Source organism: Nyctibius grandis, chromosome 4 (genome assembly GCF_013368605.1).
Source record: "Nyctibius grandis isolate bNycGra1 chromosome 4, bNycGra1.pri, whole genome shotgun sequence".
Classification (NCBI taxonomy): Eukaryota; Metazoa; Chordata; class Aves; order Nyctibiiformes; family Nyctibiidae; genus Nyctibius; species Nyctibius grandis.
Genome location: NC_090661.1, coordinates 10823830 through 10839114, shown reverse-complemented (window position 1 = coordinate 10839114; position 15285 = coordinate 10823830). Strand labels below are relative to the sequence as shown.

At 41.9% G+C, this 15285-nt stretch overlaps 1 protein-coding gene across 1 annotated transcript in view; it reads right to left on the bottom strand.

Annotated features, from left to right (window-relative positions):
- DKK3 (dickkopf WNT signaling pathway inhibitor 3) overlaps nucleotides 1-12833 on the bottom strand; it is a 31468-nt gene extending 18635 nt beyond the window's left edge. Inside the window, exons 1-3 of the mRNA XM_068399357.1 lie at nucleotides 12630-12833; nucleotides 10430-10567; nucleotides 9831-9914 (exon numbers count right to left, since the gene is read on the bottom strand). Of these exons, the coding sequence (XP_068255458.1) occupies nucleotides 9831-9914; nucleotides 10430-10567; nucleotides 12630-12818 (411 nt within the window). The 5' untranslated portion in view covers nucleotides 12819-12833. The remainder of the gene's footprint in view (nucleotides 1-9830; nucleotides 9915-10429; nucleotides 10568-12629) is intronic.
- Between the last annotated feature and the right edge of the window lie 2452 nt (nucleotides 12834-15285).

Sequence of the window (15285 nt, the reverse complement as noted above, 5' to 3'; positions counted from 1 at the left end):
ATGCTTCTTCCTCCTCCTGGGATGAGTGGACTTTCTGAGAGAACAAGTTTGAGGGATTCCTCATGTGATATAAATTCACAGAACAGGCTCTGAGTCATTTCTAGACAGAATAACAAGTCAACAAATCTGAAACTCTCACCCCACCTTGTATGTCTTTTTACCAATTACGCTATATTATTATATCTTACTAATTGGAAGGGAGGAGTGTACTTGTTATTAAGGTAAGAATCAGGACAGGTAGAAAAGCTGGAGGGGGGTTCGCTCTATAAGCTGCAGTGGTGAACGACCACGATTTGACAGCTAATGCATCCACTGGTGTGGTATTCCTCAATGCTAACTACCAAAGCGACTCATCCCCTCAAAAGGCTAGGCAGATGCTCACTCTGCAAAAGATGCCAAAATGCTGGTTTTGAACCAGATGGGAAGAAGGACAAAGTGAGACTTACTCAGCTGACATCCAAATGCATTTCTCAAGGGAACACATTTGAAGCTACCATTCTACAGTGCTTTTATTCCTCACGTTTGCCAAATCTTTGATTAAACAGAACTAAACAGAAAGAGACTTCAATTCACCACTTCCCTTCCATTTCCCTGGTTTACCTTAGTAAATCATAGTACAAAACACCGTCAAGCTGGACTAGTAGCATCTCATGCGTCTTCCTGACCATAAACACTGCACAGAAGGCCAAGCAATCACAGATCATGTTCATTCAGTCTCCTCCTACTCACTGGTGTAAAACCAGTGTCATTCTACTGATTTTGGTGAATCTACCCCTCCTACGGTCCAGGAAAAGGTTAGAGAAGACTTAGGCTCATCGTATATGGAACTATGTGTTACTGGGCCAACCTCCCAGCCATGGCGAATTGGTACCATTCTGCCACCTTACATATGACAATACAGATGTAAACCAGCTGCGGATTTAGTCCATTTATCTGTATCCTTTGTATCTCAATCATTCTAAGATTACAACAGATGTAAGTAAAAAATAAAAAGACAGAATATTTATGCTTTACATCCAGTACCGTGGCCTGTATCTCCTAAAGCCTTTGCTACTGTTGTTACCCTACCAGCTAAAGCTTACTGCTTAATTAGATAACATGGTTTCAGCTAAAATCTAAAATCTCAAATAAGCATCTGCTGGAGCAAATGGATTAAACCATGTAATCAAACCAGTGGAAAAAATTTCTCTTTTGCATTAAAACTTTTCCTCTCATGTGATTAACTTTGCTACATGGGTCTGACCAGAAGAAAGAAACATTGCTGATGAACTTTTGCTGCTGTCTAAAGACAGTTCATACTATCATCTCTTAACAGATATCAGTAGATGACAGAATTGTCACCAGCCCACATAAAAGATTCACTCTCCTGACTGTATCCGTTATCTTACAGAGAAGATAAAAAACCATTTCATTTCTCCTAGGATAAACAGGTAGATCTAGTAGAGGCAGAAAGTAAAAGCATTCATGGTGATTTGTTTTTATATCTCCCTACAACTTGGACGTGATCTGTAAAAGACATTTGGACAGCCTTGGTTCCCTAAACTCAGCATATCATGTGTGAGAAGACTGAACTAAAATCAGGAAAAAGGTAAACAACTGCTCCTTGATTTACACTACTCCCTTACCACAGCTTGTTTGCAAACGGTTGTATCAACCAATATGCAAACAAGGAAGAAGCAGGTAACTGAACATGATGCACACCTCCCCACAGCCGAAAAGTTTCAGCCAAGCCAGAATTTTATTTCCACAACTAACAAGAATGCTGTAAGCTTTAGAAGTGGCGTATGGCTCTCAGACAGACATTGATGAAGCAGTGGGTGGGCACTGACTCTCTGAGAGAAAGTCTGTTTTGTTGCCTTCTGGAGATAAACTTACCAGTTTCCTGTTGTGTTTTTACTAACACCATCACCTAGAACATTGAATCAATTCTAGGCATGGTTACTATGTTACAGTAATAGCTTATTTTTGGTGAGGAGAAATTTATTCCAAGAAAATCTTTCTCCCTTCAATATTTAGCTACCCAAAGGGTAACAGTCCAGATAAATAAAAATGGTGAAGCAGTTCTTCAGCCAACTTGATTTTGCATAATAATATTCTTTTTCTTTGGAGTTTAACTGGAATAGAAATACCACATGAGGATCTGGCAAATTTTAAAACAGTTCTAAACACAGGCATAGACCTGAATTATTAATGAAGAATGTTACTTTCAGAGTATCAATTAGTCCTACACAGTTTTGTTTGCCTAACTTGACAGAAAAAAACTTACTTACACTAAGCAAGACCAATACGAAATATGAAAGAAATCCTAGTTACACTCTTAATTTTTTTTTCATTACTAGCAAAGTAAATTTACTGAAGTTATTTAAATTAATTCAGACTCCCACTGACTGATACAAACAAGAGCAGGATTTGATGCCTTTAATTAGGAGTAACCTCTCTGTTGTTGCATCAGTTATTTGCCTGGAAATCCAAGCCACTATTTAAGACAAAAAAAAATTGTGATAATGATCTGTGTTCTCTGACCTTTGGCGGTTGTGTCTTCAGCCGAAACACCTGCCTGGTTTGCCTCACCTCTGGGCAAAAGGCACCTTGCTTCTCTTCACTCTGATAAGGTCTAGCAGCTGTTAACACCTGCTTGCTTGTTCTGGGTCACCAAGCATGATATCTGAGTCCATGGAAACTGCAGTCTCACTTTTCTCCACATCACAGCCACTGGAGCACTATAGTGTTACAAAACTATCTTAATGTTTGTACACACTATCCATTCCTGACTCTGTGCGGATCCATAACTTGCTACACAGCGTTCTCTCTGAGAAAACAAGCCAACTCAGAATGGACTAAGTTCAGTAAATAAAGATGTATGACACACACCTCAGCTGGCAATTACGGAGATTTCCCACCTTCTTCCTCGGAGAAGTTTCTTCATGCAGGATCAGAGGCGACACATGTTTTTCAAACTCCTTATGTCAGGTCTTTCCATTCATTTTTTGGCTATAGTCCAGTGAACATCAAATGACCAGTAAAAACTTTGGTCTTAGAGATACACTGTGACTGACAATAAAGCCACCCTATCGTCCAAGAGCTAAATTAAATCTCTTAATAGCTTTTGCATCACTAAGAAGCATTTGCTGCTTATGGAGTTATATATGAATACTCAGGGCTATGCGCACACTCCATCACACCTTTCATACAAGAAGGATATGTCCCTTGCTCTACAACAAGATTCATAACCTAAAAGTATTCCAGATTAGTAAGAGCAATTCAAAATACTAATTGCAAAGTTTTTTTCATCTTTGGCTACGTCCTCTATCCCTTTGCACCTTCTCCACACCATTTTATACTCTAACAAACACAAGCTACTTGTCCTCATGAGCTATTTGTACCTTTCCCTCAGCTTCATATTCTACATTGCCAAGACTGAAATGGAAAGGAAAAGGAAAAAAAAAGGGGGGCTTCAGTAAAATGTTCAGACTGGCTGAACCCTGCCTGGCTGAAGAGCCCTGGCTCTCTAAAACAAGCCGGGGGATGGATTTGCTTGTTTCAAAACAAGACAGAGGTATTCAGGCCTCTCAGGATCATTACCAGAATGCTCTTTCACTAACTGGGCTCAAAAAGCTGAACACCTAGCTTCAGTTTGCATGGCTACGTCATATCTTTTCCAGTGGAGTAAGTATAGACTATGAGCAGATTGCTGGCATCAGACAGGTTAGCAAACTTAGAACATCAGATGGGCAAAACACACATGACAACGCCTTGGAGACGTTGTGCAAGAAACTAAAAGAACTGAGGGTAGATTTGCTAGTGAAAAACGATAGTTTTTCACGCACAGTAAGACAAAAAAAAAGCCTATTAGTTTTCCTGCAGGAATTTAGGTGGATTGGGACTGGATGGGAACCTAGCCTACAAGAGGTGTTTTGTGTCAAAATGTAAGCTGACTTGCAAACACATGAGACATGCTACTTTAAAAGTATCAATTGAATGTGACAAAAGAGAGTGCAAGAGCATGGAGGTCTTCTGCCTACAAAAGGCTAATGAAACTACGGTTCACTTCTTTAACTGATTGCCATTGTAAGCTATTCATGCATTTTTTTCAGAAAGCTTTAGCCTATATTACAACTGTAATAATCTATTCAAGTTATTGTTTAGTATATAAACTTGAAAAACAGTGATGCAGTTCATTCAGATCTCTTAATTCTCTCCTGGAGCATTAGCTAGGAAGTACAGTTTGCCTTATCTACTCCTACACTAAGAACTACCTAAAGGGTGGGGTGTTTTGAAAAGAATTGTACTAATCAAGACATGATTCATGTAACAGGTTACATCTACAGAGCAGGCTGGACAGTCAATAGAAAAGCAAACTAAGAGTGCTAATGAATTAAATTATTAAGTACATAAAAACTACTGGTCTTTGATATTATGGGATTTTTGGCTAGACAGAGACCAAGATTTCAACCCAAGAATGCAGTTAGTGTGTATATTGATAGCTTAAGGTTGTTGAGAGCCAGTCACCAGGGACTGAAAGTTCTGTGAAAAATGAAACAAAAAATTGGACCCAAATGTAGGACTGCTACAAAACAAGTGTGTTCCCTGAGACACTAGCATGCAGAGGGAGCAGAAGTCACCACCAAGATGCTGCATGTTCAAATTTCTGCCATCAGCCACTCTCCTGCAGTGCTGCTGATGGAAAAATTGCCATTTCCATTCCATGAATGCTTGCTTCTCAATTTTCAAAGCTCCTTTTCTCTTCAGCACTGGTAGAAACTCCTCTCCTTGGAGCAGTATGAATCTCAAAGAGAGCAACTCCAGTATATGTGGCTGAGAACATGCTTAGTGCAATCATACAAAAGTCGCTCAAATAGGAATCAAGCAGTTACTTTAGCAGTTCTGGGTATCTGCAGAGAAGTAGAAGCTTGGTTATGTAGTGCTACAGCTTAGCAATTTAAAACAGATTTTTCTCTAGAAAAGGGCGAATTTGAATCCCAGAGATTAATGTTTAATTCTTCTACTATTTTCTTTCTTTTTACTATTTTACTGTGAGACAAAAGATAAAGGCTGCAAAATGCTTTAACTAAGGTGATTATAACGGGAATACTATCCATTCTGTCTCTACAGATAAGCCAGTGACCTGAGTAACGGTCACTTCCAGAACCTGCCAAGTCAGCTTGTAAAAGCAGTTCCACAGTGATACAGTCCTCCCTGCCCAGAGCTGCAGGGATCCAAACAGCACCCTCTAACCATGGAAATAAAGGCCTGGTATCATGGGACTTCTCTCCTAAGGACCTGAGAGTGTTTGAAATTACTAACCAGCTGCTGCATTTGCAGAAGGTGGGTGCCAAACACCTGTGTGCATACAGGCGCACACCTTTGTAGAGAAAGAGCAAGCACCTTGCACAGAATCACACTGGAGGCACCCCTCCTTACTCTCCCACAAAGAAACTTTGACCTGTACCATGTAACTAATGGGAAAGAGCAGCCATGCCCTTGAAGAACCTCCACCATCAAGGACAGGCAAAAGATAGGAATGCTTTTTATAGTGCCAAAGCCAAATGAGAAATGTATGATACTCCTCCAGTTCCCTGGTACACCCTCCCTAGATACTAGCAACTTTAAAAATCTCTTTCAAGAAAGAGAATTGAAAGCAAACAGATGTACTTCTATCACAGTTTGAAAAAAAAATTGCTAAAAAGCTGTTGCTATTTTTATTTCTCAAATTAATATAGACAAAAAAAAACCTCTTAGGTACACTAGCTTTGAATTAGAAGAGAGAACTTATACAAAATACTACTCTGAACACAACTGAGAAGGACTGCAGCTAATCTTTGTGCAGCAAATCTTACCAGTACCAATTTTGCTCCCTTTTATTTTTCATGCTTGCTTTTCATTGGTTAGGCTAATGTACCACGATTGAAACAGGATTAGCCAACAAGCTAGAAAACATTTTGATTTTCAGATGGTAATAAAGAGTGCTGTTACTTTATCTGTGTTCTATACTTGAACTTACTACTGGAATTATGCTATTAATTTGCAAGCTAACTAATGTTCCCCGGAGAAGTAAATTATAGAATATCTGAGCCCTAAACCCAGGAGCAAGTGGATATAAAACCCTGCACAGACATAAAAACATGCACATCCAGTTACCTCTTGCCTCTATGTGGCCTCTTTAAAGATACAAGGCTGTTGGATCAAAGCCTGACATCTATGCTGGTGACTGTCAGTCCTCACTGACATCTGAGAAAGTGAACATTAGTCTGGGAATGTAAATGGCGCCTCCAAATAATGCAGCACCTCTGAAGAATTGGATTGCATTCCCAGAAATGGCAAGCAGCCCAATTCCTCTTCTGGATGCTTAAAATACTAATAGTCTTCTGGCCATCAAAATACTGACAAGCGAGCCATTCAGTAACAAAGAACACAGTCTAAAGAGAATACTTTTGTGATGCAAAGCCAAGAAGAAATACCGTCTGAGAGGGAAAAGTGTGTGTGTGGGGAAGATTATGCCTTATGTTTCTGTTCTAGTGTATCTGCACTATATTTATGTGTATATACTTATATATGCACTATATGTGCATGTATTTGTACCTGTCTGCAGGAGGACATCGGAGTGGCACAGGCACTGCGATTTAAAAAGCAGACACAACCTGTTTTCCATGAAGCTGCTTCTCCAGGGCTGAATTTCATTCCAGCCAGTATGTGGATTTATTATTGCAACCCAGACCCATTGCAAGACACATCTTTGCCTACCTGTGGGGCTTTGGCGTCATGTCTCAAAGCCCAAAAATGTCACTGGAAAAACTTTCAGTTTTTTCAGTGGCTTTTAACTCAGCTCAGAGAATACATGTGAACTGAGGGTTGTAGGGTTCCAGTTATTACTAATTACTGCAGCAATAAATTATATAGAGCTTACACTTCAGAGCAGGTGGTTTGCTGAGGTGTTTGATAAATTCTTATATTTACCACCCAATTTTGTACCTAAAGAGCAGGAGCTGTGGGAATCCTCAACTTTTATAAGCTAAGCCTATAAACCGAGCCTATGAAAGAGGTTTAGCTTTCAGTATTCAGTTTCCTTCCAAGCATAGAAATTGAGCTTCTGTGATAGCATGTGCCTATTTCTTTTACTTAGCAGACTGACGATAAAAACAAAAGTGCTGTTCTAAAGAGGCACCAATCTGAAGGCTACAGGAGTAGCATCAGAACAGAGGTCCTGTTCCCAAAGGCTGGCTCCCTAAAGCCTCTGCTACCAAATCCTCCATCCCCAGAACAAAATGTCAGTATCGCCCTTTTCAAATGACTGTCAATACTTATAGCTACAATTATACAAACCTCTTGTTGCACGGTACTACTCAGCAGGATGAATCACTGATGGGTATTAAAGATGTGTATTACAGAACAGTGTATACTAGTTGTATTAAGAGGTCCACTGAGATGATCTCCAGACAGATTTCAAATGGTTTCCTTTTACAACTGCCTGGAGAATACAATACCTATACATGTATTACTTCGTTGCTAATGTTTAAATTAAGCAGCAAAGAAGCAGAATTACTCTTCCACCATCCCCTGGTCTGGGAAGCCTGCGGCCTGGAAAGTGACCGGGACATGCCACAATGTCACACAACACTTCAACTATGAAAATTTATGTATTTAAAAATTACCTAAGGGGCCAGTTAAAGTTTTGTGCAACTCATCTTCCCAATATTTTCATCTTAAATTTACAGATCTAAGCAATAGTGCTTTTTAATTTGGACAAAATTTTTCTCCCACTTGGCAGACCTCCCATTGGCAGCACGTTTTTCTGGGTGTAACCCAAATTTTCCAATTCTCAATCTCATGCCATTACTCCTACAATAGTTCTTCATCCTTGTAATACCCTAAGTAATTCATATTCCTCCTTAATGTTCAAAGTTTTCAAGTATGTTAAGATTTACTTCTGTTAAGCATCTCTTAATCAAATTAATATATGTGTATGTTTGCCCGCTTTCCTTAAATAACAACCAAATATGTCTGCTAGATGCTTTCCCCATTTAGCTTTTTCTCTAACTTGGCAATCTCTAAATAAGGTGTTTGTACCATGGGCATGCTGAAAGTTCAAAATGAGGGGAAATAAACATTAACAAATGTAGTTCTGTTTCAGCAGCTGCTGCAGTACGGATGTTGATGAAGAAAGCACCCCAGGATGTAAATGATTCGGAGTTAATGTGATCGGTTCTGATTATGCTTACTTCATAACTGAATAAAGACTGCCGCCATGAAGTTTGACAAAAATTTATATGCAGCCCTCAAATTCCTTAGGTGGCAGACTAATAATGTTATTGGTTCTGGATGAAGCACTGGCTTGGTAAGTGAGGCAACCTTCCCATAAGGAAAATGCAGATAATGTCACTTGATATATGAAGCTTGTAAGGAACTTTGTATGATCATTGGAGAAAGCTAACTTGGAAATATTTTTTACAGCTGTGAAGAATGATCAGATACCACAAGCCAGCCAAATACATTATGAAACAACATCAGTGTTGCGTCCCAGTGCTAAGAAGGTTGAAAGGTTTGCCTTTGTACACTGGTTCTGAAGATCATGACCATATTTGCTTGAAAAAAAAAAAATTTAATTGCCACCATTACATATATCTCATTATTAAACAGCATTGTAGAATATGTTAACACTTTGTATAAAACCAAGCTGTAGTTGCAATTTATTTTGTACCTTGACTTACCACCCAATCTATAAGCTTTGCCAAATAGTAAAACAAAAAGTATAGCACACACAAGCAACTTTATTTTGCTACTTGCCATTCTCAAGTTTAATAGCAGTATAAAAATATGAGCTGAAAGAGGGAAAACTTAGTCAGAGGATGACAGCAGAGAAGGTGCACTAATTTCAGGTTTTACACCTATTAAAAATAGGAACTGCCACCATAATTTTTTTCTTTTCTTTAATGACTTTCAAAATAGTTAAAGAGCTTCTGTGAAAGAACAGGAAGAAAGTTACTCTAAAAAAAGCCAGGGCATGTTAAACTAAATTAAACCACAAGCTATTAGTCAGATGAAGCCAGCTATCGGAGGAAACCCTGGCAAGTCCTGCCCTAGTAAGAGCATAAAAAAGTCGATTTTTGTAAGACTATAACCAAAGAAAACCTAACAGTTGTTCTAAGAAGTGGTATGTGCTGAATTTCTCATGCGATTACTGATGTTTAGCAAATGTACCTGTGTTGCAAGACTCAGGTAAAGAATATTCTTGATCTTTTAAACTTCTTTGAGAATCCTTAAACAACCATATTTCCAGAGGGGAGGGGGATTCATTGTCCTGCCTCTCTCCCCTTCCCCAAAGTGACATTTCACAACCAGTTGTCCATCACTATGTTAGGCTGAAAAGCAAATGGAGACGTATATTGTTCCACAGACTCCTCACGACAAGACAATTTGGGGTTTATTTTTCTAGTGTTAAAAGTCTATAAAGCATTTTTTTTACGAAACCCAAAAGCACAGAGAGGACATACATGAAGCACTGTTACAGCAAGGGTTTAGTCACACTCACTGGAAAGGGCTGTGTAACTATCTCTGCTATTTGAGTACAATATTTACATTTGACAGACAAATTGAGTATTCAGATCAAGCACCTCAGTTAACCACAACATTGAAACTCTTCCTCCAATTCATAATATAATATTTCAAAGTTTAATTATAAAATACAAAACCAAAACCATTTTTGACTGTCTACAATGGTTTTGTGTGTTTTAAAGCATTCAGAAATTTTGCTAGGTGAATTATATCACCTTCTTCTGAATGATGAACCCAAAGTATTTGTTTAATTTTCAAAAGGAAAAAATGTGTTCACTTACGTGATTTCTTTTGTTGCCTCCATCTTTTATAGATGTAAAAACTGTCTCAGAAAAAACTGTTGATCCAGTTTTGTTATCTGTAACCTGATATGGCAAAAGAAGAACAAAATATCAAAATACTTTTTTATTAGTCTTTTGTTACTCTCATTCCTGCAATGATAAAATTCTGCAATAATTAACCCACCCCCACCTCCTCCTCTTCTTCCCATTTTGCTGTCACTCATATAAAACCCTAATCTGGGGGGAAAAAAGTAGACGACAAAGCTACCTCCTTGTCTATTTAAAATGCCACTGTAATTAAGCTACCTGAGTAGGAGATGGTCATCCTTTTGTGACCCATGTAATAGCTGTACCTGTGTTCTATTTTTAGCAGGCATTTTTTTCAAAATATATTATTATTTCACATTAACCTTTTATGACATCTGCCCCTACACAGTGATTAGGCAAGCAAATAAGACACAATAAAACCCCAAAGTAATTATGATCATGAAAGTTTATGTTCCAAGATTATCTTCTCCCTAAAATGTGCAAAATTGTTTTTATTTTTGAAGAAAAGGTTGTGTAAGAGCCAGCAGCTTGCTATACATATTTTCTCATACCTTATCAATTTCTTGATGAGTTTGAACAGTTCTATTACCAATTTTGGTTTCCATGTTGGACTCATTATGGTAGTTGGGAGGTAAGTTTTCAAAGTTTACTTCCGACAGCTTTTTTGCCCCTTCCTCTTCAGCTTCCATCTGCCAAATTTAAATAAACCAGATGAAAATTAGCAACAATTACACAAAAGAGAACAAGCAACACTTCTTGTGCAGCCCTCAGTAACACCGTGTTTAATTATGTGATGCTGTTTGTTAATACAGATCCCCCTGTGTGGGAACGCTTACTCAGCTGTTTCAAACAGTGACCACAGCAGTTCTTTTAATGGACTAGAGAAACACTGAGGGGCTAAACCCTTGAGCTCTGGACTATTTAAGCCAAAGTCAGTCCCTGTGAGGAAAAACTGTGTGAAGAGTAGTGACAATTTGCTATCTGCACAGGCTAATGCCGGTCCAAAGCCCAGCTTTCTATTTTTCCCAGAAAACCATTAAACACTTAAGACAGACTTTCCCATCTGACAAAGAGAGAAAATTTTCTGGCAAGACTGAGCCATGGCCAAAGCGCCTTGAAGTCAACAGAAGCAGTCCTATAGATCAGGGTTCACATATCCAGAATTTCATTCTCTGTTTTAGTTCCCACTGTCGTTCTTTGACAGATGAAGGCTCAACGCAGAAAAGGAGTGCTCTCTGAATCAGAAAACAGAGTAAGCTCAGCAAAAGGGCATGAGTCTTGTAAACAACTCAAACTCTAAGTAAGTGTGTCCCTTTGTTATTTGCAAGTGCTGTAACAGAGCTAGGAGGCCACAAGTTCAGCCAGGCTGAACAACAGAATTTTTCCCAAGACAACATTTCTCTTTCTGGTGTGTCTGTTTATTTTAAATGACAGCTGCAAACCTTTTTAAGCATAAAGCATTTATCTGCTAAGATGCAGCTCAGACAATCCGCATTTTGTGCTGTATACAGACCATTCCTCAATCCAGAACTGACTATAAGAAAACAGGCAGAAATTTTGACTACATCCTTATTTATAACAAAACACATTTTCGGCATTGTAAAGAACACTTTAAAAAAATAATGGTTTGCCTCAATGGGTCTGCAGTCTAAATGAAGTGGAGGACAGAGGTAGATTTCAGCAACTGTCCAGATGACAGTACAGGTTCAGAAATTATCTAATTATAGTAAACAAAGGTCTGTTTCCTCAGTGGCTTGTCAGTAAAAGGTTTTTTTTGCACTATGTATTTTTGAATGAGAGGCAAAGAGAACTTGGAAAGAAGATTCTTAACATGAAGGGAAACAAAGTGCAGAAGTCAGGGGAATGCAGGAACAAGGTCTTTCGTCAGGGACACGAGACAATGGCTCGGGGTCTAGACTCAGTTCCTGGCTTTGAAACAGGTCCTGTGCGAGGGATTTGAGATCAAGACATGGAATCACATCAAAAGTAAGCTGCTTCTCCACACTTGTTTTCAGGACTCTCTTACACCTTTGAATCCTGGTTTGGGATAACCTCTTGTGTCCTAGTTCCGGCTGTACAAAGACAATAAAATAACTCTTCACTCCTCCCCTTGCCACGTACAGGTTTTTTTCTCACTTTAGGATTCAGGCGGACTATCTGCCTGCATTTGTGCCTCACTATGTGCCGGCATTGCTGCAAGAGGGAGGCTTTCCAAGGCAACCCCCAGCGCCGCAGCACACACCCACGGCAAGCCCCGAGCCGCAGGGCCGCCCGGCCGCCGGGGACAGCTGAGGTGCCGCGGGCGGTGTGAGGAGCGGGGCGGGAAAACCCGCCGGCGAGAAGACACAGCGCCAGGAGCTGCGGAGACACCTTCCGTGGCAGCAGGCGGCCGCGCCGGTACCCCCCGCACCTCCCGCCTCCCCGCCTGAGGAGGGCGGCAGCCCCGGGGGGCTGAGGGCGGTGGACACCGAGCTGGAAGGATTTTCGCGCTACCCCGGCCGCGGGGGCAGCGGCTCCCCACGGCGGGGCGCGGGCAGGGCCGGCCGCCGCCTGCCTTTGTCGCACGCATCGGGCCGGCTCCGCTCAGGGGACACGGAGCGGCGGCCGCTGACGGGAACGGGTGAGAAGATCGCGCCCCGCAGCGCTGCCCGCAGGTGCGGTGCGGCCCGGCCCGGGGGGGTGAGGAGGAAGGGCCCCCCCACCCACACACACCCCGCGGGGTCCCCTCGGGCCGCCCCGCCGCCCCTTCACCTCCTGCACCGCGTTGCGCAGCTTGTGCTGCGTGTCCTCCATAAGCGCCTCCACCTCCCGCAGCATCTCGCCCAGGCTGGCCGCCCGCCGCCGGCCGCCGCCCCCCGCCGCGGCGCAGCACAGAGCCCCCAGCAGGGCCGCCAGCAGAGGCCATCGCCGCCGCGGCCCCGCTCCCGCTCCCCGTCGCATTCCGGTAGCGCCGCTCCCGCCGCTGCCGTTCAACGGTGCGGGCTGGCGGCGCGGAGGTGGGGCGAGCGCGGGAGCGGGCGGCCCCGCAGCGCCGGCCCAGCCCCGCAGCCTCCCGCCGGCCCCGCAGCGCCGGCCCACATCGGCCTGGCCCGGCCCCCGCAGCCCCCCGTCAGCTCCACAGCGCCGGCCCGGCCCCCGCAGCCCCCCGCTGGAGCCCGCAGCCCTGGGCTTGGGAGAGGGGAGACAGGGCGCGGGCCCCCGGGCAGAAAGCCTCGCCCCAGGGGCAGCGGGAAGGAGAGAGGGGGGGAGAGGCTGTGGGAGGTGGGGGGAGAGGTGCTGAGGGAAAGGAGCTGTATGAGTTTTCCTGGTCAGAACCGAGACCTTCCTTCTGTTGACTTGTTCAACAGGTTTGATGCGAAGAGGATGGTGGGAGCTGCTTGATATCTCCGTTATGTATTTTGCTTTCCAGTCTTCAGCGAAGGTTTTCAAAAGATGTTTTCAGCTCCTAGGATCAGCTGGGTCTGAGAGGTGCCCATCCTGCATCTGTCTGGCCAGCACCCCACTCTCCCTGATTATTTCCTTTGAAACTTTTTTCTAAAAAATTCCAGACAACATCATCATTTTGTATCCATGTGCATCTTCCCCAATTTCCACATTATTTTTCCTCTTTGTGTTACACCCCAAGAATTTAATAGACAGGTGCTGCATTCAGCTCGCTGCTCCAGGGCAGCATTGTTGTGCCAAGAGAGAACTGACCTATAAGGCTCATTTTATTTTGAAGCCTGGGTGAGAGGTAATAATGAGTAAAGTATTTCTGCAGAAACTATTTAAGTCCTGAAAATTTCTTGCAAGTGCATTTTTATAATAATCATCAATGCAAAATCCAGTGTTATTGGCAGCCTATGGCAGCTTCAATCAGCAATGAATGCTAGAAGTGCAGTAGAGAGGAGCGGAGATGGGAAGGCCGCCTGTGTCCCCAGAGGGAAACCCTTCCCTCAGTCTCCCAGCCGCAGCACACCATACTTCTGTTCAGTGCCACAGAAGGTTTCATTCTGGACACACTGTAAGTCTTAGTTTATTGATACAATAGTGTGATTTTTTTAAAATACAAACCTCTTGGACTACACAATTTAAGTAATAAAGAGTGTTAGGAGTTACCTGGAATGAATTAATAGTTTGACTGTGTTCCATCACATTGCAGCAAGTATGGCATATTGTCCTGGTTTCACTGGGATTTGGTTTCAGCTTGTGGCCAGCTGACCCTGGCTGGCCCACAGGTGTATTCTATATCATTAACATCAACTTCACTATAAAAGAGAGGACTTGGTAGAAAGAGGGAGCCTCTTCCTGCTCTCCTTGTCTCTCTTTTGTCTTCATAATTTTCAATGATTGTGACTCCTGGAGCAACTTGCTAGTGCTCTGTAGATAAGTATAGTTTTGTCTGTTTTGTATTGTCATTTATATTCAAGAATATATATTATTCTTCATTTTATTAAGTCTGTTTAACTTCAACCTACAAGTCTCCCTCCTTTTCCCAATTCCCTTCCTCATTTGGGGAAGGGACACTGGGTGATAGAAAAACTGCTATTGTTTAGCCCTAGGTGCGGGCTAAATGTGGACACATATGAAACAATCCTGTACTGGCAGAGAAATATTTAGACAACATACTCCTCTTTTCCACCTCTGTCTTTATGGTTAGGTTTCCAGTTCATCCACTGCCTCAAATCAGCTTAATAATATTGACAATGTACAGGTGACACCTAAGTAACATTTAGAATTTTAATTTCCTTAGCTTTGAGGAGTAACTGAAGGTTAGATCAGACACAATGAAAACATTTTAAAAAAGACCAGAGGCCTAAATTCCCAAAGGTATTTAGTCATCGAACTCCCAAGGAAATGGAATAGAAGCTACATACTTCTTTGTAATATCTTTGTAAATTTGGGCCTCAAAACAATTTTCCAAGCACCTAAACATAAGTAAGTGTTAATTGCCTAAATACTTTAGAAGAGGTGGGTCTAAAGAGCTAAAGTTTCCCTCTTGTGCAATGAGGTGAGTACCACAGTCTCAAACCCTGGCTTGGCAAGACCCTCCTATGCTGCCTTTGATGAATGTGGTTTAAAAAAACCAACCCTGACATTGTCAGGAGATAGTCATGCATTGTTTGACCAATTAAGATGCTGCAGCATATGCTTTATTCAGTAATGTTGCAGTGAATTAAGACTACATTAATCTCTCAATATGGAGAAGTACTGTCAAATAAGCTTACAATGCGATTGCAGTTACTCTGACTGGTTTCACAGATTTGAACTCAGTTGTCCTAGCTGCTTTGAGTGAGCTTTCTTTGGATGGGGATTGAGCTGAGCAGTGAGGGTGCACTTGTATACCGGAATGGAGGATCTGCACCTGAAGTTGGTGCAGAATAGGTCTTCCGGTTTTCTGCTGTCACCTTGGTTTACTTCATAACAA